The sequence below is a fragment of the Labrus bergylta genome, chromosome 17 (genome assembly GCF_963930695.1).
Source record: "Labrus bergylta chromosome 17, fLabBer1.1, whole genome shotgun sequence".
Lineage (NCBI taxonomy): Eukaryota > Metazoa > Chordata > Actinopteri > Labriformes > Labridae > Labrus > Labrus bergylta.
In genome coordinates, this window is record NC_089211.1 from 13,903,323 (window position 1) to 13,928,532 (window position 25,210).

Here is a 25,210-nt window from a genome sequence, read left to right on the forward strand (position 1 = left end):
GCTTCTGGAAACTTTGGGCCCCTCTCTCTTAGCCCTACAAGCTTATTTGTATGTATTTGTTCATGTTCAAGTTAACACAGTATGGACTACTTTCACATGTTCAAGTATTTTTTCCAAAAGTCTTGGCTGGATTTCCACAAGTAAAATTCTTTAGTGGCATTCCCTCTTTATAATACTGTGTTCTCAACATGTAAATGATTGACGAACCTTCACTCTAGATCCTTATTAAGTGACTTTTAGATCCGCTATAAGCAGGCCCAGTTCTACGAGGGTACAAAAGATTACATTGCATCATCATTTTACATTTCTGTACCCTCAATTAAATGGATGCAAAAAAAGAGGATAGCTTTGTGTTTTTATAATACCAGATTGTGTTTATAACATTCATGGTCTGATGGTCATGACAGGTGCACGTGACCTGGGGACCACACGAGGGACCCATAACACCTATGCTATTCTCCATTGCGCTTGCCAGTTACTAGCTGCACCCTTTTTAGTCTCAGATGCAACCCGAGTCATTTTGATCCAGAACCAGTGGCATCATAAGAAAATGCCATCTTTAAAACGCAATACCAACCCCAAGCACATTAATATGTTCAACTGTAAAGAGAGAAATGTACAAATGTTCTCAGTAGTGGCCCCAATTTGCTGCACAAACAATAGTTTCACTTTCATGCCACTGTGAATCAGACTCTGCAAGTTTATGAAACACAGTGTAGCGCGCACACAGCACTGAACTAATTAACAGGAAACATCAGACTTATTCATTTCCACTTACGTATACAAATCCTGACATGTTTACTGGGATGAAATCAGCTCATGACCTGGCTCCCTCCTCTTTTTTTCATGTGCTCTTTTTTTCGGTAAATCAATCTCAAAGCGATGTTTTATGTAGTTTCAAATAAAAACAAGTAACTTCTCTTGCACACTAGCTCAGTTTACTCACTTTTTTTTTTTAGATAAAGTTTAGGTTTAAGCTGTCACACACGATATAGAGTTGGTTTATCAGGGGCTCAGATTTTTTCCATTTTACCTCAGTAATTAATGTGCCTTGTAAAGATAACAGCTCTGACCTCCCTGACCCAAACCAACAGTAGCCCGCTCACTTCGTAATTTATTTAAGTGGTAAGTAGTAATTTGTGGGTCTCACAGATGTGATTGTAGCAAAAGGTTTAGGCCTATAAGTTCTGATATTAGTTATATTTACATATATGGTTATAGCAGGCCTAGATGGTATTCAAGTTTCTATAAACTGTAAAATACATTATTCATATATCCTGAGGATTTAATTGAACTGTTACTAATGTGCAAGTCAGCATAACTAAGTTTGTAAATGGACATTGAACCAAACTAGCAAACACAAAAGTAAACAATCCAAAACAACAACAATTTTACAAATTTATATTTTCAAAATCATTTAACTGGAAGCAAAAATGACCACCACACTGCTTGATTTGAATACTTATTGTAAAGCAGATTCAGCTGACATTTCTTGGGAAACAGAATACAATGGCTGGCAGCTTCCTGCTAGCTGTTGTTGACATTAGCCCATAAGAGAAGTAGCTTACCTTTAGCTTTTTGAGGCTAACTCACAGTTACAGCTCAGCTTGGTCAGACGGTCCTATTCTTCACTGTCCTCCTCTTGGTCCTCATCCTCCATTGATGGTGCCTCGACTTCTGCTCCATGTTATCGGTTAGCATCCTTGTTGTTGAAACAGTGACTGTTTGTGATCATCACCATCATCCTCCTCCACTCCTCATATCTCACTGACAACCGAAACAGTTAATAATCAGCTGGTGATCACCTGACCTTGTTGTGATTTCAAGACTAGAAATGGTTAGAATAATGTGTGTTAATGCTGTCATAAACACGATATATTAATGACAGTATATTCCATTAATATATTGTGATCAATTGTTGCTTTGAGTGGTTGGAAATGAGTTCTGTAGAAAATTACTTCTGTAGAAAAATAAAACAAGTTTTCAACCTAAGAGTCAACATGAAGCATATCCTTTCAGCTTTGGAAGCAAAGCAGCTAGTAGTAGTTGCATGCATTTGCTAACTTTAGGTGTTTTTTTAATTTTATTTCAATGGTAAACAAATCATATTTTAGCTTCCATCTCTGACTCTGTCTCAGTAATCCAACAGACTGTCTAAAGTACTACCACACATGTAGAGATCTTTTCAGGGGGTAAAAATAAAGTCACTGTAGTGCAAATACGGCTTACCTTACACAAAGTCATACTGACCTATCATTTTCATTTTTGCCACTCCATGACTCTTCAGTCGTAAATGTTGTCTTTCGTAAGAAATCTTTCAAATAAAACTGCCATTAGGATCCCTTGACATATGTGACACTGCTATTACACTTGAGATCTGTAAAGAGTTAAAGGCAGTTTGTTTCTTCTACCACATATGGCAAATAAAGATGGCAGGCGACAAAGATGAAACTCAAACATTAGCCTAAATCTAGTGTGTATCTGAGAGTTGTGAATAGCCATGATGCAGGATGACATGTTGTTCACAAATCTTTAATTTCACTTTACAACCTTTCTTTATGCCCAGTATTAATAGCCAGACGATACAGGAATAAACAAATACTGTTAGCAAAGGCGCTACGGTAAAGTCCTTAACGTACAAAGAACATAGTTAACAAGTATAAAGAAGAAGCATGATTTAGAATATTTAACTTCCGCCCTTGGAGAGGATGATTTTTTTCTATCTTTAAATTCAAACAAAAGACACAATGTGTTTCATTCATGATACTGAAACCAAAACAAACATGCCTCTCCTTCCTTAATCTCTTCACTCTGTTATATTTTCACTTTTTAAATTACAGTAATAACTGCATAAACATTTGTTTGTATTTGTGAAAAATGCTCCACACCATCATCTTAGGTTTCCTAAAACTTCTTTTGACTTACAGCGAAAACTTTGCACCCCTTAGCAGCAGGACCAGAGAGCTGCTATATTTAAGGCACAATCTGCAAGCTAACTGTAAACAGACTAGAGATATGAACATATGAAGCAGGGACACATTGATCAACATGCTTCCAAAGAGAGAAATATCTTAGATATTTTCTGATCAAATATTCTTTAACAGCAACATTTGTGAAGGTCTCAGTACAAACGACCTTTACTTTTTTTAATCAAACACTTCATGCATTTTATTCCTTATTTGAATTAAACTGTTAAATGTTAAAATAGATAAAGTGAGCCTTTAAAATCCTAAATAAAGTTTGTGTTGAGTCAACTTCAGACTGCTTATATAGTTGTGAAACGACTCACTATTGGTGCTCAGGCTAAAGGCAGATCATATGACTGAGGTAGAACTTTGTCACTGCTAGAATCATTATGTACTCTTCTATATACTGTAGTTATGATGAAAGGAGCAAACTATGTGAGAAATGTGGGTAACACTGCAACTGAACTGCAGTTTGGCTCCGTTAGAGGTTCTGAAACGGCTTTGAGTTGGCGTATTTGAACAGATTATTTTATTATCAGGGTTTCCCCTGAGAGCATCTGGGCTGAAAAGGTGCAGCAGTAAACGGGTCATCCAGACCTCGTCCCCCGATGGTCCAGGCATGCAAAGGCCCCACAGCCACTGAACCTACAGCAGCCTGCTGACCGATCCTGGAGACCACCCGATGCACGGCCACCGGCTGCTGGAGGAGAGGCGCCTCAGGGTGCGGAGGACGAGGACGATCACCTACAGACTGAGGAGCAGCAGGAGAAGACGACGCTCGGACCAGGTGACAGTGTTTGAGGGGTCGGATCTGCTGTGAGCCGGACTTCTTAAATATGTGAGTGTTAGTAGAAACAGCTTTGGTGGTTTCCTGCCTCTTTCCAAACGGCGCCTGGAGGAAAACATCAGATGTGTCAGCAGGTTGACAAGAAGCAAAGGAGGAGCTGCTGAGTGCCATCTTGCTTTCTTTTTTAAAGGGAGCCAGCTGGAAGACATCAGAGGGGAGTGGGCTGCACTGGGATGCTGCAGGTACTAAATGCAGGCCAGTGGAAGTAACTGGTATTGTTTGGTGTTTTAAGCTCCTTTCATCTGACGGCTGCACGTGTTTATTATAGACACATGGAGCTGTCGTCTGCTGGATCTTCTGACTCTCTTCCTCTTCAGTGAACTGCTCAGACGCCTCGGTCCTCGCAGCTCGCTGTGCATTACTGTTGAGCTCCCTCTGCAGGTCTGTGTGGGAAAGACGGGAGAACAGGAGGAAGACCGCTGAATTTCTTGCTTATTATACCTTCTAATACAGCAGTATAATATTTTTTTGTATGCATGAATAAATAATATAAACCACCATAGAAAGGAAAACGTGAGAAATGTTGTATCCTGCAACTCAACTGAGTTTTAGAGTTGAGTAATGTTTGGTGGGCTTGTCTTCCAGGTTTCTTCTATTAGTGTTAAATCTGTTGTGATGAGTCATTTTTACTGGACAATACAGCGGCTTTCTATTCAACGCAATGTCTACTGAGACGGTTCCTCTCAAGTGAAAGCAAACTGCCATAAGCTGTTTAAATGAAAATGTTGCATTTAAAGATTATAAAAGGAAATCAGCAACATACTCCTTAGTTATTCTACACTGAGTTTCAGAGGACAATAAATATTCTACATAGCAGTCTTAAGTAGGCTATATTTCTATTTATAACATCACAATGAGAAAGCATTTTGTGATTTTGAACCTTTTGAAATTGCTCAGTAAAAAGTTGTGAGAAGTGAGGAAGACATTTGACAGCTGACGAATAAACTTGTGTTTCCTCTACAATAAAAAACTCAATGTTGGGCTATTCATCAGTCGGGCTATAATTAGGATCCTAACCCACTCAGCAGAGGAAGCTGTTTCTTGGATTACATTTTGACCGGGCAGATATAAAGTCATCCGTAATAAAAAAATAAAAAAAAAGGTAAAACAATGAAAGACTGACATTTAATGGGGCATGAAGATGAAGTTTGGTCTTACCTGAGTAGATTAACCTGCTGTCTGATCAGAGTAAGAAGTGAGTTAGTGAGTTACACAGTTTAATGTTCCCTCCTAATGTGCAACAATTTAACAGATCATTAACTCGATCTGATTCTCTCCCCCAAAGTCCTCCACGCAGATATCTTTGTATTATGTCAGAGAGAAAACAATCATGTTTGTGATCGATCACCTTTTTAGTAGTGTTGTAGTACTTGAAATCGGTCTTGGTCTAAAGACCGGTCTCAGCATTTTTACTCGGTGTGGTCTTGGTCTCAGACTGGGTGGACTCCGGATTTTAAATCAAGACCGGTCAAGACCACCACTCAAGGCTTCTTTGTCACATTATTACTGAGATTATGAGGAAAAAAAACCTCTTTCTTGAAGAAAAAAATATTTAAATTCTTTCATATTTTGATTTTTAATCCCATGGTTAAGACCACAACCCTCCTGGTGTTACGGTCTAAGTGATGATTTAACTATGGTCTTGGTCTTGTTTCAGTTTGCCCTGCCCTGGTCTTGGTCTTGACTAGGTCTTGATCCCTAAATGTCTTGGTTTGGCAGCACTCTGGTCTTGGTTAGTGTTGTCTTGACTACAACACTAATTATCAGCTCAGAGAACTGGCAGTCTCTTGATTTCTTTTACATTATTTTGTTTAAAATTAAAAAAATTTCATTACAACAAAATCGTGAACTAGTTTAAGAAAATCGCAATAAAAGAATAATCACAAGAACAGCTGTTCTTGGCTTCCAAGGAAGGTGTTAAAACAATACACCTTTTGTCAGAAACAACATTTTTGAATTAATCAAATGGTTTCATATAGAACAATGTGGAGATCAGTGGTATATACTCGTATAGATAGTGACATATTTCTTTTGACTGAAAAAATGATTGATATCTAATGAATCCAAACTAATGTGAAAATATCATAACCAATATTATGAGGAAAAATGGAAATCTTACAATCAATACTCCACACATTGACATTCACATTTGTATTTTATTTGCCATCCCTTTATAATTCTTTAATTATCTCACAAAAATAGAAGGAGCACATGATACCACAGCTCTGACGCAGGTTTGGGCCGTAAAGACAAAGAGGCGTCTCAAAACACTCAAATAGTTTTCAGAGAAATCGACAGCGTTCGTATTTGGCAGAACAACAGAGGAGATGAGGGGCTTCTGTTTCACATCGAGGACTACTCTCACTACTTTGCTTAGCTTTAATCGGTCGCGACAGCACATTGGCGGCTACAGGGAGAAAGCTCGGGAGTTGCATAGGTTCAAACAGTGACTGCTAATGTTGGGAGTCGTTCAATGAGAGGATCATAAAGAAGATGATGAAACAAAAACAAGAAACCTTCAGCTGTACATGCAGTCTCCACAGTCATACACCCAGGAGAGTGTTTCTCTGACACCACACACTCCTTTATCTTCTCACAAACTTAAAAAACTGTGATTTCTAATTAGGAGTTCTACTCCAAGTACTCTCAAGATTGGAGGTAAATTGCGGTCAAAATTGAGACGGGCAGAAAAACAAGATATGTTCATGAAAATCCTGAATGAAAGTAATTTGCTTAAATTCAGTTATCAGAGATTCATGGTGATTTATCTTTCTGCTGCTGTCTTGAGTTCAGTCATTTTAAATATAATCATACATATTGAATGTACGTACAGTAATAGGATAACTTCTATCTAGCATCTGTAAACTTTTAACGAGTTGTCTTCTTTATTAGCACTTAGCAAAGCCGTTACTGATATGGTCATTATTTTAAAATCTTTCAATGTTATGAGGAGTTATTATTTAAACTGTACTTTCCAGAGAGGAGTATGTTAAAGCTTCTGTGAGGAACTTTTGGTTTGTGTTGATTTTGGCGCCCCCTGGGGACAATGCAACCCCTTTTATCTCTATGCTGATTGTATGCAGCCTGCTTTGTTTTAACAGAGAAACCTATAACGCATCAAGAATCTTTGCTGATTCAGCAGCTGGAGATAATAACGTCACACGACTTTAACTACACCGCGGCAGCGTTTACAGCCATTCCGAAAAAAAAGTTAAAGAAATAATCAATTTTGTTGCTGATGGTCTTGGTTACTTTTGCACTTCATAAAGAGACAATGGTTTTCATTTCAATCTGTTTCATAACCGGCTAAAATCTTCTCACAGGAGCTTTAAGTGGATCGTACAGCATGCTAAAAAGATTCATTCTTAACAAGACAAAATGAAAAAGGCAAAAAGATGGAGGTAGTCTTCCTACTGTGATGTGTGTGGGAAGAAAAATAACTTTGTTTGATCCTACAGAAACACTTATATTGCTGATTGGAGCTGATATTTCAAACCCTGGGCAGCTGATTGGACGCTGCAGCAGCAGTGTTGTACCTTTTAACCCTTTCACACGTTACAGAGCCCCTCGCACGTCACCTAACAAAGTAGTTCTCTAAACTGTAATATGGAGCTCAGACTTTCAGCGCACAGTAAGGAGCAGTCTCAGAGAGAAGGATGTGGCTCTAACTTCCTGAGAGAATTTAGAGGGGGGGGGGGGGGGGGGGCGGCTGTGCTTTCAGAAGAGATTTTAATGACAACGTGGTTCACAAGCGTCGCCATGTTTTGCAGCTAACAACAACACAAGTAGGCTACCAGAAAATCACATCCAACAATTCTGACTCCACGCACACTCACACATACTTATCTTAACACTGTATATCAACACACGTGAACAGAACATTCAACAACACTGCCATGCTTTTTCATATGAACTCTGTGATCACTAAAAAAAAAAAAAAAAACAACCGGGTAAAGCAAAAAACAAAGCGTTACGGAGCACGATTCAAAAGAAAAGTTCTACTTCAGCAATGAAATGAAACAGTTTTTTTTAGATGTTCAGCGCCCCACTTCTTCTTTTTTTTTTTTTTTTGCCTTTTTTTTCTCCCAGAAAACTCTTAACTGTTTGGAATAAAAAATATAATCCTTCATAGGTTTACGTTAACAAACATAACACAGGCTCACTTTTTCTTTTTCACAGAGGAGGAGGAATAAGACATGGGATCAGGCCGTACCTCCAGGTTGAACAAAGACCGGGATTATCATCTATACATTATAAAGTACCGACAATTATAGAGCAGATATAACCAAGAAAAAAAACTTTCTCAACACACAATTCCACAAAGAGGAATGAAATATGTATATATTCTTCAATATTATTCATTGGATTATGGTGTTAAGAATCATAGATTTTTTTTTTTGAATTATAGACTAATATTTATTTCTTACATTCATTCTCTAACACTCTATTCATATTAACATTTATTAACAGGAAAACCATGTCATTTATGGCTCATATATATATCCACATACAGAGTGTATGTACAAAGATATGTATACGAGATTTCACCAGTAAAGCAATATGTTTCCCACAAGTAAAGCTTTATGACAAGGACTTCATATATACACCACTTGTATGGTCTGGAGAGGAGCCTGCAGGGGTCACAGATATCTATTTACATAAATTAGGAGTAAACAAATGACAGGAATGTCGGGAGGATTGCACAATGCAGGATGAATGTTTGTGGTGACATAAGAACAAATAGAAGTGAGTGAGAATCATTGAAAAATGCCATATTAATCATCTGTTTGTGCCCAAAAAATGACCCAAAGAGTCACTTATGATCTCTATATAATAACTACTTTAATTCTACTATTTCTTATTTATGTTGATTATTTAAATTATTCTTATGAGTTCATGCATTTTCTACTGATATGGCACACTCCTGTACATACTGTTATGATCCAGATAATTCCCTCGTAGTATTCTGTAACAAGCTGTTGCTTACAAGAATAACAGCAAATGAAAGCAGGTGCCAGTGAATGTTTGGAAATCATACTGTATGTGTTGTTGTTAAACTCAAGAGTTCAGCTGGTTTACTGTCAGAGGTCCAATCATCTGTCCTTTGTGCCACATATTATACTATTCTTATTCTTCATTTTATTTCCTGGCACTTCTCCACTTAGACTGATCTAGATGGGTTTTTTTTGAAGACCAATAAAAACTTTTATATAGCGCATGGTGCAGGTGCATTAACAGCATGTCAGACCACCTTCTGTTAGTTTCAGTAACAAACAATCTGGAAGCAAACGATGGCGCAAGGCGCAAAAAGGTCTTCTTCAGTCTCTCAATTATTTGTAGCCGTCTTTTTGAGGCCATGTGTTACTATGACATGGTTATCTCACATTACTTTATAAAGCCAGGTGCTGTTGCTATCACTATGACAGATTTTAACAGGAATAGGCCCACCTGTCTGTTACTATCTGTTTCTAAACATGCAGGGAAATACTTTGCAATTTACTTCAGATCACGTTTTGGTCGGTCAGTGGCATAAATCTGCTGCCTCAAATCGGCAGCGAGCCACAAATGCGCCTGACCTCGGGTCTTTCTCAAACCAATCCCTCCCCACTCAGCACAGTTTGAGCTCTGTTTGACGTCACGCCCACCGATGGGTGAAGTATCCTTTGTTCAGGTGGAGAGTGTGAAGACAGCAGCAAGTTTTGGGACAAACTCCCCCTCACGTCCACAGAAACAGGAACTTTATTAAACATGGTTTTATGCAAAACCACTCAAATAACATCTACATAAATACCATCAGGCAGACTCATTAAAATCCTCCTCTTATATATGACATAAAACTCCCTATGTTCTTAGAGGCTTTGCTTTCTGTAACATCTTATCGATTCAATTTGATGATCATAAGATGATATGTTCTTGCAAGTCCCTCTAAATATACAACATGAAGACTTCACGGTCTTCTAAACACATGTACCGTTTTCAAGACTACACAATCTTGAATTAGAGCCTGAATAAACATGTAATGTAAACTTTTAGATTTATACTTCCATAAAAATAAAAAATAAATCTTATTCAGAGGTGTTTAAGTTTGTGTGGGTGATAACAAAAAAAACAAAACATTTATGCACGGATCGTCTACCATGATGAACAATAATAGTGGTTACACCTGTTCAGTAAGGGAGCATCGTCGCAGACTTGCTGTTTGAGGGTTTTTAAAAATAGTCAGTCTCACTCCACACTCAAGAGATTTTGGACGGCAGACCGTGCAACACGAGAGCGCAAATGGAGGGGAAGTGTGAAGGGAGAGGTTTGAGAAAGGTCCCTCAGCTCATTTTTTGAATGGGAGATGGTTGTATCTCACAGGTGGCTGCAAACATATCTGCTACTTACTCACTGAGGGCACTTCAAACTGTGTCTGTCATTGACATTGACAAAGCTGTCCTTTGAGTGAAATGACCCTCAGTGTCCTGTTAACAATGACGTTATGTTATGGCTGTTTGTTTCCAATCATTTAGTTAATTTGATGTCCTTTTCAGTCTAATATATAGCAGCTAAATAAATTCCATCCACCAGCCCTGACAGAGGTCACATTTATGCTACTGTGAAAATCAGGCTACATGACTAAGTTTCCCTTTAACAGAAGAAATAAACTCTTCACTTTTTCATGGTTCGACTCTAAAATGTGCAAATAAATCAGGGCAGGAGAATTTTAAAAAGGCATACGACGACAAGTTCACTTGTGCACCATAATAACTACAACCACTTATAACTATGCCTATTGTACATTACAACAATGATCTTCTATTGTTTGCTATTAGACATAATGCAATATTGTTCAAACAAATGGGATAGCAATATTATCTGGTGATTGACGGAGATATGTTTAGAAAGGATGATGTTAGTCTACTGGCCACTCTTGAACAGACGGACGATACATGATATGTAGAGAATTAAACAAACGTGAGTGAGAGAGAGAAAGAGATGAGAGGTGAGGAGAGGCAGATAATGCGGTTGATTCGGCAGAGCAGGCGGGGATGAAGAAGCACTGACAGGCTGTTTCTACTGTGGCAGCTAGAATGGAGATAACAGCTGGAGGGAGGGTGCAGGAAGCTAGTTATGGCAACAGTGTCAATTGCTGTTATGCTATGCCAGTCTATAATCCAGTGTTACAGCTTCTACGGAAGGGGGGGGGGGGGGGGGGAGGAGGGGGGCTGGTTGGGCGCCTACAAGTCGATGAGCTGATCCACCAGCATCATGGAGCGAGCCAAGCTGGGCAGGCTGGATTCAGAGCCGCCACTGTTACTGCGCGAGTGGCCTCCTGAAACTGGCCGGAGAGACAGGGGGAGGAGGGGAGGGGGGGGGGGGGTGGTTTAAAAACAAGTACACAGAAGGGAGGAGAAGCAGAGGAGCAAGGGGTCACAACAAGCAGTTAAGGACAAGGAGAGAGGTTGAGAAAGAAGGAGAGAAAGAGAAAGCAGAATTTACCCGTTTACCTCGAGTGGTCTTAAAAACATTCGTAAAAATGACTTTTTATTAGTAATTAAATGGATCAGCATGCAACTGAAAGGAAACCCAGTAAACAGCCCGTGTCTTAAAACCAAAGCCTGACCCACCTGAGCTTCCCTAAAGAATGTAAACACTTACCTTGGGAGTTCTTTCTGCCTGTGACCGGTATGGGATCAAACTCGTCCTCTTCGCCAGCCTCTGCTGCACCCACTTGCTGGGGCTCGAAGTCTGAGATCAGGAGAGACGAGTCTGAAGGAGAAAGGAGAGAAAGATTCAGGATGTGACAGTCATTTTGTTTTTGATGCAGATTGTGTTAAGCGAAGAAAAAGAACATTGTTGTTGGTTAGAGGAGAAGCCTTCTCAACAAAGAACTCCTAAATATAGTAGAAATGTTCCAAAAAAGATCAATAAGTGCAACAACAACAAAAAAAAAAGACAGCAGGAGCTCTCCAGGGGTAGAAAGAGTATTTTAGTATGAGGAAATATCAGTAATAATTACCATCATACAGCTTATGCACAGTCAGGCAGTGATTCAGTGCTGAAGCTGTCAACCATAGTCAAAGGGTTTAATTCCACCACCGCCAAGAAAACAAAACCAAACGAGGGCGGGTCATCTACCGGGTCGATACCACCGAAAGGATTTTATTTCTGACTTTTACATCTCAAAGGAAGGACTCAATTGTACCACTTTCCACAGATTGGATTTACAACATGGATCACCGTCACCATTTCCCTACCAACTGTGGAAACAGCAATTCAGATCATAGAGACTTTTTTGGATTACTTCTTGTGTTCAAGGGCTCTTGAATCCAAATCGTATTTCCTGTACTCGATTACAAGTTTTCCTCCCTAAATTTCTTTGTCCAACAGCAAAAGGAATATTCTGCTCACGGCTGAACAGTTTCCCCTCCTCATAATGTAACAACAAGTTAAAGACCTTACTCATTTTTAAATTGTGTTACAAATGAACTCAGAATCAATGAAGAGCTGTATTGACCAATCACATATCAGGAGACTTCAGCATGTGCAGGAACAACAGTCCATATGAAACCAAAAGCAGGCGAAATTCGATCCGTGTGTATGACATACCAGCTTCCATCAGCGGTATCTTGACAATGATTCATCTGTCTCTATAAACAGATATCTGTATAAAATGAAGCTAACAATCAAAGATAGAAAGTTAATGCTTTTTTGAAAGGACAATCAGCAACTATCATGGAAATATAGATGTTTTCTTTTTCTGAACTCAAACAGTATACCAAGGTTCAAAGTCAAAATGAAACAAAATAACCGCAGACTTCATTAGATTCTTTTAAATAACTTCATGTAAAAAGTTTGACCTGCTTTAGGCTGTCCAGAGTCTCCAGACAGCAGGCTGAAATCATCCAAAGCAGAGGCAGCAGAGGTGGGAGCCGAGGAGACGGAGGAGGTGGTGCTGCTCGCTGCCGGGGGGGCGGACGGACCAGAGATCAGAGAGCAGCCCAGGAGAGAGTCGTCGGCAGTCAGAGGGTCTGAGGTGAATCAAGAGAACCGAGGAATGTCAGAAACAAGGAGGATGTTTAGCTATGGGTCACTTAGAAAGTGGACAAGGATGCCCTAAATGCTTTGTATGCAGTAACCTTCTGAGGATCCTTCTACTAGTTACAGAGCTGTAACATTCAGAGTTTTATATCCAAGATATCTCTTGGGAAATTCAAATAAATAATCTTCTCTAGAATTTTAAACATTACCAATAAAGACAATAAAACAGCAATGGTTATCTATACAGGTATTTGATTTAGAGTTTTTGAAACGCCTTGTTTTTTTTCATAACTGTATGGCACTGAACACATTCTGAAACATGTCTTCAAAAGCAAAGCCCCCGCATACACATATTGTACACACACCTTTTGCAGACTCCTCCACAGAGCCACCGAAGGGGTCAGACAATGACAAGAGGTCGGGAAGCATGAGTGAAGAGGGTTCTGGAGATTTGAGCCCCTCAATCAGCTTCTCTAAAGGCCGATAAAGAAGAAAAGTACGTAAGCAAAGCCAGCCACAAAATCAGAGAATTTACTGATAGAACAAATTCTGTAACAGCAGGAGAACAGATTGGACGTTGTTCTAGTGAAAATACTTTGTTCAAGACTTTGATGAAATGTGAATGGGTTTAGAGTCAGACTGGCTGACGAACGTCCATATCATTATTTATTCATATTATTATAGATTTTTATAACATAGCAATTTTAGTGATAAAAAGACAAGACAATCAATGTGGATACAATATGGATGAAATGACAAGAAGTGTTTACCTGGTGTATCAGACAGCTCAAGGGAACAGAAAGCATCCGGCACAGCCAACAGCGAAGCCCCCGAATCCACATCAACAATGGCTGATGGTTTTTCAGCTGGAGATTACAGATTACAATCTAAATAACAGACTTTATACTATACTGACATCTAATTCAAACTCTTTCTTTAATGGATGTGATGCACATGAGCAGCTTCTGCTTAAAAGCTTCTTAATGCTAGCAGATGAATGGATCGGGTTCTGTAAGAGGTTTGCCCAATGGTTGGATATATGACATGATATTACTGCAAACTCATTCAGCACAACACTGGTGTATTAAAGATGGGAAAAACTAAACACGATTTTTGTTTTTTACTGCTAATCTCAGTTAGAGCTATTTCTAAAAATAAATAAATCAATTAGCTTTGTTGTGTTGACATCAAACAAGCATGTCAACAAAAACTTCAAAAAATAAAAATCTGTATTCATACAATACTTCACACACACAGATAAAAAGGCTAAACCTGCTACAAAGAAATACAAAAACATGGAATATGTTTGTTTAAACTTGGAATTCAGTTATTTTTTTGTAAAAGTATGTTTTAGAAAAGATTTTAAAGCATTTTTAAAACAGTATGTCTGGAGACTTTTAAGGAGGAATGTGCGACTTTTCGATCCAGTAGATGTTGCTCTTGAGCACCAGCATGAAACAAAAAAAACAAACTGCTGTTTGGCTGCACTTCTGCCATACTGAAGCCTCCGCTCTCCTCCCCTCTCGCTCCCCTCCCCTCTTGTAAGCACGAGAAGTTTAGCACAAGAGGAGAACAAAATTCTCCATGGCTCAATCTGCAATTGCCTGAGTCCTGCATTGTTGTGTTAGCACACTTAGTTAGCTTCACATTCCATATAAATTGCCACAGAATGTCTGTGATCTAAAACTGCTTACTGACATCCAAATAAGCAGTGAGTATATTATTCTTCTTTTCTCTAGACCTTGACTAAAAATTCCTTTACACACAAGGGGAGGAGCCGGCCGGCCGTCCTTGTGCACATGATGTTAACACGGCTCAGACAAGGACACAACCAGTGGGGACTCGCGCTTCTTACTCATTGTCGACAGTCATGACTAGGAGATATTTACAGAGGATATAGCTGATTTCTGCTGTATTTATGTGCAAAATGTTGGACATTCTTTCTTTAAAAACTTTCTTAAAGTAGCTTTGCTTCTTCACACTTATAATATAACATTGTGTAAGTGTAGCTGTTACTATTATTCTTACATAAAGTGAAAAAAAAAGCTCAAGTGTCTAATTTGTCTCATACATTTAAATTGTGTTTAAATTCAAGAGAGGTGACATACCGCTTTCTTGCGATGCATCTTCTACAGTTGAGGCCTGCAGGCCTGGAATCAGAACCTCAGAGGGTGCTGGCTCGATTTCTGAAGGTAAATCTGAAATAAAAAATAAAAAAAGAGGAATCAAAATTTTTTGTCACATTACAAATATACTTAAAAACATGCATACAAATGCAAAGATTACCAGCAGGCTTTGCTTCATCACCTCTGACTTCCTCTCCAGTGAGGCTGGAGAAGTTGTCGTCGTCAAACGGGTTCCATGCAGGCTGTGTGGGAGTGTTTGTTGATCCGGCTTTGCTCGGGTCCTGGCCTGCATCACCAACAGCAGGCTGAGCGCTGTTTGGTGGAGATGTAAGTGATCTTAAGTAGACAAAAAAAAAACAACATATAAAATATTGTAATTTTTTTTTAAAAGGAGAAGAGTTCATTTTTTCCTTCAGGTGAAATTTAGCACACTTTCACATCTTACTGGTTCAGAGCAGCATCTCTGTTAGCTTCCTGTGGTTGATGTGTGGAGTCACCAGAAACACTGCTCAGCGTGGCATCACTTGGTGTGCGTTGATGGCCTCGTTCTTCAAAAGTCTTTGGAGAAGCGGGTGGAGTCTGATGAGAACAAGACAGAGAGGTAAATGTAACGTCTCAAATGTGTTTACATTTAAAACAAAAAAAAAAACTTGGTTTTAATTTCCATAAAAAAATTTAGTAATCTCTCAAAGCCATTTATATGTTTTGTTTTATTATTTGAGTACATTTTTGGCTTTATTGGATTGGACAGAGGGACGAGAAATGTTGGAGAGAGTGGGAGAAGACATCCATGTGTGAATGTTTAACTGTTCTTTATGAGTTACATTAACGCCCACTGGACTTTAAAAATTAATCTTCTTTACATGCACTCTGTGAGTAGTTACATACACTAAGATTTTTTCTCATAGTCCACTGCAAAGCTCCTACATTGCACCTTTTGTACATTGTGTTTTTATTTTATTTTTTATTTTTAGATTTTTAAATTCTATTTTATATATTGTAATAGCTTCTTGTACTGTATTATTTATTATTATTATTTAATTTTTTAGCACCAATACACCAAGTCAAATTCCTTGTATGTGTAAATGTACTTGGCAATAAACCTCGATTCTGATTCTGATGCAGCAAATATTAAAGTTTGAATTTGAACCCACGGCCTCTGCGACAAGGACTATGGCCTCTTAACAACAGCCCTAATCACTCAATAATCACAGTTTGATGGTGGATGCTAAACACAGAGCCACTTACATTCTCCGCTGCTTTTTGGCTGATGTCGGTGCAGGGGAGCGGAGCCTGCTGCTGAGATACCTGCGGAGCAGTTTTGGTGGGTGAAGCCTGAGCCCCTGGCTGCGGAGCTGGGCCTGGCTGCTTACGTCGAGCCGGGCGCTGAGGAGGGGCGGGACTTGATGGAGTCTGATCAGCCTGCTGGGAGGGGGCACTGGCCGCAGAGAGAGGTGTGGTCTGCTGCTGAACTGTTGGCTGTGCTTGAGGTTGGATGTCAGCTTTGATCACTGGTGACACGACCGCTGCTGCTGCTGCTGTTGGTGTATTCTCTGCTGCTGGAGCTGCCACTGTCTGCACCGGCTACCACACAAAAACACAAGACAGAACATGCTGTCACTCATTGGACTATGTTTGTAAACCGTCTTAATACATGTCCCAGAATCAACTGCGATTTAAAATCTGAGGAGCACTGATACAAGTAGTTTTAGTTATTTTTAAATGAACTGCTTTACAGTGGATTAATAGATAGTCCATCATTTGTTAAGGAGAACAATTTCCTGAACTATTCCAGGAAGTACTCCAGCTGATTGTTATTCACATTTACTCAAAGATCTAAAGACCAGTAAGGATTTTCCAAAATAACCAATTGACATAAGAAAATTCCTTCCGTATGTTTCCTTTTAAACCCCCTACCCACTTCCTATTCAAAGAAGAACAATAATGTTTTACAATCTTGGAGTACAACTCACACACACCGGCTTCAAGGCATTGTTCAAACTGAATTTTAAACTTTTACTTAAGCGGACCAAAAAAGATCTTGCACCCCGGTCAACTTTACCTATATCTCTCTCTTAGGTTAGTACTCATATAACCCTCTTCAAAGTTCCTGTTTCTACCCAGTGTAATATGTCAGTGTGTACCTGTTTCTGCAGAGCTGCAGCCTGACTTGAATTGTTTTGTGACTGGATGAGAGGCAGAGCGGAAGTCTGAGCCTTCTGTGACAGCAGAGCTGCAGCTGGCTGGGAGAGGTCTAAGCTCACTCCTGTGGGATGTTACAAAGAGCACAGACTGCACATTACTCATAAGCATGGAAACATTTGAATCTTGGTAACGATACAGATGGAAAAAAAGTCAAATTGTATTATAATGTACATCATAACGTGATTTACAAATGCAAATTAAAGACTCGCAACAGGTGAAAAAGCTGAGGTGTGAAAGACATCATGACATAATCCCTTAAGGCATGTGGTTAGATTGCTTTCATTTGCATTAGCATTAACCTGCATACTTGATCTGCTCCTGTAGAGAACTGCACTTTTAACTGTGTGCACAGGATTAGAGGGAATCCTGTACTCATGCACATCTTTATTCTAAGGCTCATTTTCTTTTCCCTGTGACTGATAGTAGCAAAAGAGGACAGAGCGCTGTACTCACCCACAGGCTGAGCCGTACCACCAGGGAGATTAGCCCGCTTGCGAGGGGTGAGAGCAGCAGGCTGGATGGGTAGGATGCCAGCCGCAGGCTGAGTATGGGCCGCTTTGGGCCTCTGACGAGGGGTGATGGAGGTTTCAGTGGTGGGGACTGGATCTGTCAGTCTGGCAACACAGGGAGCATGTTGGCCGTCTTGTTAATCATTAAAAATAGTTTAACATCATTATTTAATGAATGTAAGTGTACCGACCCTGCCTAATGATTGCCACTAAATGTAATGTTACGACAGCATTAACGGTAATACAGTGTAAGCAGGGCATGCTTGCCTGGGTTTAGTCTGGCTCTTCTTTGCTGCAGCAGCCTCGCTCGCTTTGATTGGCTCGGGAAGTTTAGTAGGAATTGGAGAATTCTGCATTATGAAAAAGATACACAAAAAAAGTCAATTTTGAATTTTCACAGGACAGCATTATCAGAAATAATGGCACATCATCTGTAAAAACTTTCTGACTCTTGTAATTGGCAGTAAAAATTAAGAATGTCATCAACATTTCCCTCGGTATGTTACTGATGTATTTGTGCAGATTTTACCCCCCATAGTGTGAAAACTGGTGGGTCAGACAGGGAACCCAGAGCACACCGTACTGAATACGACATGAAGATCAATTACTGATGCGAGAAAGCAAAGCAAAGTCCAAATATTTCTGCTGACACTGGTGTTTAGAGAGACTGACCTTCACATTCTGAACGGGGCAGGTCCGATGAGCTTGTTTAAAAGCAAAGAAGGACACCTGATAGATATCTGGCCGTTTGTCAGGATCTGGCTCCAGCATGTACCCTGCAGAAAATCCATGAAGAAATGAGAGAGTCTCGATAAATGGAAACACATAGATGTACTTAACGACAAATGACAACAGAAATCAAATGTGTATAGACTGAGAACATTAATCAGGACTGACGAATGAGGCAGTGAAGATCATAAGAGTAGCGGGAGTTGTCAGGAATTGTGAAACTGCCATCACAGATGGCCACCTGGCTTTCACCAAAGGGCAAGGTGAAGAAGCACAACTTGTACAGCAAACAGCCCAATGCCTGGAGAAAACCACCACATGCCCGCCCCGTCACACCACACACACACACACACACACACACACACACACACACACACACACACACACACACACACACACACACACACACACACACACACACACACACACACACACACACACACACACACACACACACACACACACACACACACACACACACACACACACACACACACACACACACACACACAAAGAAGAGTAGGAAGAGAAGATTAATCAATAACACTCAGTAAAGTCACAAAACAAAAACATATGGCTAAATCAGAAGCTTTATGCTAATACTTTGATTGTGTTTTACAGCGCTGGAGTCAATAACCTAACTTATCAAGATATATACGGTATGTGTGATACATCTGTCCTCTTCACTCACCCAGACATCTGCTTTCGTTGTGATAATCTTATTGTTGTAGAGGTTCACCATCTCTGGGGCACGATATGATAAAGTAGTGTACCTGATAGAAACAGAACAAATCATAATGACTAGATCAGAGCTAAATAAGAAAGAAAACAACCAGATAATAATGTGGCACGGAAATTACCCAGCCTACTCAGTATTTTTTGCTACTAAAAGCTGCACAACTGGGATTTATTTGATCCAATAAAAATCAAATTCACATCAAGGAAACCTTCTCTGCACACACGTATTACAATATCAATTGCTTTGCAGAAATCTCTGGTCCAAATTTGGATGAGGTAAAAAAAAATTAAAAAAAAAAGGTAATCAGCCAAACAAAAATAACCCAAACAAACGACAAAGCTTCTCATGGATGGAAAACTGCTGTTCATTTCCATAAAGCCCCCCCCCCCCAAAAAAAAAGAGATGCTAATAACTGAAAGCTGCAAATACTGCCAAAGCACAAACTTTTTGATCTCCTCTTCTACTGTGGCCACTCCTTCAGTCTGCGGGCTCTGGAACTTGTTGGTGGCGCTGCCAAAGTCACACAGCACATAATGACCCTTGTCATGCAACAGTATGTTCTCCACCTGACGGCACAAGAGATAAGAAACAAAAGCAGTCACGAACATGTAGAGCTGCTGGGATTCTGCCTCCTGCAACATGTGCAGTTGAATGGTGAACAAAAAAAGAAACTCAAGGTGAGGCCAACTTCACATTAGAAGTTGAGTATGAAGCTATAGAGCACTCTAAAGTACACTCTGAACATTTTTGAATAAATGTCTGTCGATCACGAATCCTGCACTGCATACAGTGACGACGCTACATGTGCTAAATCTACTGAGTGACTGTTCCCTAAAATGAATGCGGCAGACACGCTGCAGATGACTGGGCTCTCAAGGTTTTTGAAGTATTTTGACAACTGACAATGTCCTCTCCCTTCATTTCAGAGTTATCCATAATTTAACAGTTTCAGCTCACACAAACACACACGTATAATTGACATGTTTTTTTTGCCTGTGTTTCTACAGATAAAATCCCCTCTGCTTTAAGAAGTATGAAAAGCATGGGCTGACTGTCCTAGAGTTACACACTGGACAGAAGTGGAAAAATGTGTCACCTTAAGGTCTCTGTGGATGATAGGTGTCTTGCGCTGGTGCAGGCGAGAAACGGCATCACAGGTGTCGCAGAAGATCTGCAGCACCTCTGCCTCTGTGAAGCCGGTCTGCAGCCTCTGATTCATCAAGTTGACCACCTGCCCTCCTGCAAATCAGGCAACAAAAACATCAGAGGGAATAAACTCACTGGTACATGTCGCACCTTTTTTACAACACATATACTGTTCCAATATATTGTGTTCAAACCGTTTCCTTTGTTTTTCATTATTCTGCAGCCGTGTAATACAAATCTATCATGAAAAATGAAAATGCTATACATGCTAACACCATCTTCCCCATTCAGAACTCACCTTTGCAGTAGTCCATCAGAATAAAAACCTCCCATACATCCCGGGATCCCATCGCCGTGATACTGGAGTCTAGATAACCAACAATATTCTTGTGACCGACAAGGTCTTTCTGCAAGAACACAAACACACATCAAGAGTATTTAAAACATTTTTAATTATTATTTTAATACATTAAAAAAGATGCTTAAGTAGAAACAAAAAATAATAATTTGACCCCAAATTTTTTTTGAAGAATCTGAATATTTCCAGACTACGCTGCAGTGAATTATGACAACTGATGAAAATGTTCCTTAATGTTGAGCCTTCTATTCAATCTGATCAGTATTTAGTGATGCAGTGTGAGGCCATTGCCTGCAGAGGGAGCTGCAATGGTGAGCTGAAATCAGCAATGTATTAGGTAATGAAAAAATGTCAAGTACTGCAGCTGAGGTTAAGCACAGTCTGTGTGTGCGTGTGTGCTTGTGTGTGTGTGTGTGTGTGTGTGTGTGGCCAGATGGAGACTAAACGAATGAGACAGAGCTCTAGACAGAGAAAGCATGTCATGTGTCATATATAGAAAAATAACCGACATCATCTTGGACTTAAACTGCAGGATATTTCCGTTCTGTTTAAAAAGTAATACTCTGCCCTGAGTTGTGAAATGTTCAGACTGTAAGTCTGTCGAATGCTGATACCATCAGCCACTTCACTTCTTCCTTCCTTCCTGAGTTTTTTTTAGACACAAACAACCAAATTCTGTGTGTGGATTGAAGGACTGTAAAAGTCAAGCTACAAACTAATGCAGGGAAATAACACATTAATACCAGTGATATTTCTTGTGGCTTGTGATACACAGTCAGACACTTAGCTCTTCGGTTTTAATACAAGCAGACAGACATGTTGTCCTAAATTCACAAGAGACACAATATGGGAAAAACTAGAGCTTCAGAACATGTTCTCATTTTCTTCCCTTCCTCATTGTGAAGCCTTAATTAAACATTTGAAATAATTAAAAACTAATGATCAACAACTAGTCCTTAAAGGATGGATGTTATTCATGTGAATGGCCCCTCGACTTGTTCTACAAAAAGTCTCAGGAGAGCAGAACATGCAAGATGATACTGTGAAAACAAAAACTGAGCACATGAGAACCAGTTAAGTGAATACAGAACAACTATCAACACAACCCTGCTGCAAGGCTGTGAGTGTACCAAAAGGTTCTCCCCGGATAAAATAGATTAGAGATACCACAAAAAATTAGTTGTTTTTTTTAATTTGCAGACACAAATATGAATTGCTTTTGCACCCATAGAAAACCACATGAACTCAGTTTGAGAACAAACAGAGAAATACTTAATCTCAACGACTCACCATTATTTGAATCTCGCACTTGCACACTTGCAGATCATGCTCATTGTTGACATACATTCTCTTCAGGGCGCAGCGCACCCCTTGATTTGTTTTCACAAGAAAAACAATTGCAAAACCACCTGCAGGGATTAGACAGAGACCACATGAAACAGTCAATCCTCATGACGATGAGAGGCGTGTTACCAAAATCTTGACAATGAACAGTTGGGCAGATGCATAGAGGCAGATTACAACATTATAAACTGATTTCATTACAATCAAATCAAAATGTAGGATATGACACTCCAAGCATCACTCCAAGTTGTCAGGCATCAGGATTTTTTTTATTATTTAACTCACATACATGATTTTACACCCAACTACAGCAACAAGTTTAGTCTGCATGTAGCCCTACATCAAAAGCGACAATCTGGACCAAATGGAGCAGCCTTATAGCGTCATGTATTAGTCATGTCATTGCTGCAGGGTTTACGTGGAGGCCTACATTGAGGCCTAACCATCTGGTATAGCTCTGACCACAAATTCACTTTGCCGAGTTTCGCTGTGACCGAATTATCAATTTCCGTCAGACTGAAATGGCTTGTCCAGCAGCCTCGACATGACACGTGTTAAATGGCATTGTACTGCACTGTAGCTCTATAAATGTGAAAGAGATACCAATGGCCTCCGGTGCTGGATGAGGCCGAGGGTTTTCAATTGGCTTCAGCTGCAAAAGTGAAACTCCTGATCTGATGTACGGGGGACCTTCATCCTTCATAATATACAGACAAAACTCTGGATTTGGAAATCTTGCCAAGTTCGTGGCTTGACGCACTTATAAGAACTCTTCTGCAGACGTGATTACAGTAGACACGCTCAGTAGAAACGTGGGGAAAGTAAAAAGTCTGCGGCAGAGTACTTCAACAAAAGCATACATTCTTATGCGGTACTGCTGTATATTTTGTGAAAAGAATCACATTCTTTGTTCTTACATGATGTTTAAAAGAAACTGATGAATAAAATGACTGTATTTTGGTCCCTACTTCAGCAGCAGTCATTTCTCCCTGATGCCAAAACAGCCTTATAAAGTGCCCACCCCTGGGTCTGCATGGAATATTGCAATCATGCATGATTTCCAACTTGTGCTGTACACAAAAAAAAAACCCTCATTCATTCATTTTAAAAAGGAAAAAAAAAAAACTCCCAATAACTGTACAGACACAACCAGGTCTCCGTCTCCTTGAATCACACTTCTGAATCACAAAATAGCTAACAGGATACTGTTGTTAGTCAGAGTCCAGCTGAGAAAAAGCAGTAGGCCTCTAATTTGCTATTTGATGCAGAGCTACATCATTCCTGTGGTGTGATGGCATAAGGTTTCATCCCTGGTCCGTCATGTGACTCATCAATCAATCTCACTCCAGCCTGAACAACATGCACTAAAATAACAAGGAAACATTTGGCCTCTTTTGCATTTGCAAACCAACCTTCAGCAATGATCTCCTCCACAGTGACTTGGTGCTTCCCGACAGTGAAGGCTTTGCCAATGAAATTTCCGCCCGCATGGCTGGACCCAGAGCTGCAACCTCCTCCTCCAGAACCGGGCCCGGAGCTCACCAACTCCCGACGGGAATCGAAGAACTTCCTCATGTTGTCGCAACGACGGGAGCAGTTAACTCAATCACAGAAACACACACGAACCGCTTGTTTCCTGTGTTGTTTAAATTATTGCACTGATAAGACAATACAGATCAGACTGTACACAGAAAAAGGCTCCGAAGCTTCAAGTAAGTCTATTTACAGCCTCAGAACATGCAGTGATCCACTCGCCACCTCTGATGATTTTGAGATAACCCAGATTTTTGGGTGGCAAAATTCCCATTTGCTTGACAACACACGCTAGTTGGTGATAGCTTGAAGCGGCTAGCTGTTATGTAAGTGAATTACACCACCCAGGAGCATAAAGCATCTCCGGAGAAAGTCTCTCTTTAGCTATCCATGCAGCTGCACACGGTCGGCTGCTGCTGCTGATAACATTAGGTCCTTCTCCATCTCGTCCAGTCGTTACAGAGCTAGCTAAGTGCTAGCTACTTACGCGCTATGACATTTCGTGTAAGGTTATCCAGGTTATCCTCTAAAGATGCTGTCTCCAGTGCGAGATATCCGCAGTGTAATTCGTTTGGTAGCGTTGCCCGAAAAAATATTTCCATCCTTAGCCAAGTGTCGCGACCGTTACATGGCACATAGCTACCCGTCAAGCTATTTAATTGCTCCCATTTACGATTAAAAAAAACTATGGTTTCAGAAAGCTAACGCTTTTAGCGCGTTTCAGCTCCTCTACAAACAAACGATTATTGATGACAGGGAACTACAACCTACGTACGTTGCAACTGCAGCTACAAATAAAGAAACCACACAATTTTAAAATCCCCCAAAAAACGTCAGTCAGAGGTTAAAACCCAGCAGCCTAATCTCTGCAACCACAGCAATCTTTGGCTGCCAGCGATATCGCAACATCCTAGCTGTTGCTGTTGACGCGCGGATGGAATTGTGGGTAATGTAGTTCATCGAGTAGGCGCAACAACGCCCCCCACCCCTCCTGCCCCCAATGCTGCGTTCCGGTGAAAAAGCGCGTCCTGAAAACTGTGGACAACTGTGCATGTCATAGACTGTAAACATGAAGGTTTATACCGTGGTTTCATCTCCGAGACGGAAAGCAGTTCACGAGTTTTTGTAAAGAACCATAAAGAAACACAACCAATTGTGACAAAATGGCTGGATAGCCATTATTGTCAAAAGGTGTTAAATAAATATAGACTAATATTCACCGTCAGGCTAACTGTTCGTCCTAATAGGAAATTAAACACATTTATCATGTATCTGCTTTCCGTTTTTTGTTCATGTGAATGTGATAAAGCTTGGCGAAATGGCACATAAAATGTTGTTTATTTGTGTCCACCAGTAGGTTATAAAATTAGGCCGATAAGCTCTCATTTAGTAAAAGTCGTAGCCTAGTTATTTATATCACAGTGTTAAAGTTATTTGTTGCAAATACACGTTTTTGAGTAAATTTAAATAAATGAAAAAATATGTTTATGTGGGCTTATGAAAGACCAGAAAACTGAATTGAGATAGGCCTATTCCATTATATGACAGGCCCCTGTATATTAAAAAAAAATCTAATTAGCCTAGTAATTACTGATCTCACGAAAAGGGTGATCTTATCATTTTGTCATTAACTGGACTAATTGAGTTCTGAAATAGCACTTTAACAATGCGTGTTTGTTCAACG

General features: G+C 39.9%; 1 protein-coding gene across 4 annotated transcripts; it reads right to left on the bottom strand.

Annotated features, from left to right (window-relative positions):
• Positions 1 to 2,516: 2,516 nt before the first annotated feature.
• Positions 2,517 to 24,464, bottom strand: LOC109981209 (AP2-associated protein kinase 1). 4 transcript variants are annotated; one of them, XM_065965956.1, is made up of 21 exons: positions 23,406 to 24,464; positions 21,940 to 22,058; positions 20,590 to 20,698; positions 20,242 to 20,384; positions 19,590 to 19,711; positions 19,098 to 19,179; positions 18,575 to 18,707; positions 18,350 to 18,453; positions 17,945 to 18,027; positions 17,622 to 17,782; positions 17,108 to 17,229; positions 16,212 to 16,547; positions 15,409 to 15,542; positions 15,124 to 15,299; positions 14,946 to 15,035; positions 13,608 to 13,703; positions 13,203 to 13,310; positions 12,657 to 12,827; positions 11,455 to 11,565; positions 4,937 to 4,992; positions 3,843 to 4,196 (listed from the first exon to the last, which is right to left on the bottom strand). In XM_065965956.1, exons 1-21 carry the CDS (start codon positions 23,566 to 23,568, stop codon positions 4,041 to 4,043), a joined length of 2,775 nt encoding a protein of 924 aa, XP_065822028.1. In that variant the 5' UTR covers positions 23,569 to 24,464; the 3' UTR covers positions 3,843 to 4,040. The 4 variants fall into 4 exon arrangements, with proteins under 4 accessions (XP_020485551.2, XP_020485550.2, XP_065822028.1 ...); XM_020629895.3 differs by lacking the exon at positions 4,937 to 4,992 and having other exon boundaries at positions 2,517 to 4,196; positions 15,145 to 15,299; positions 23,406 to 24,462; XM_020629894.3 differs by lacking the exon at positions 4,937 to 4,992 and having other exon boundaries at positions 2,517 to 4,196; positions 23,406 to 24,462.
• Between the last annotated feature and the right edge of the window lie 746 nt (positions 24,465 to 25,210).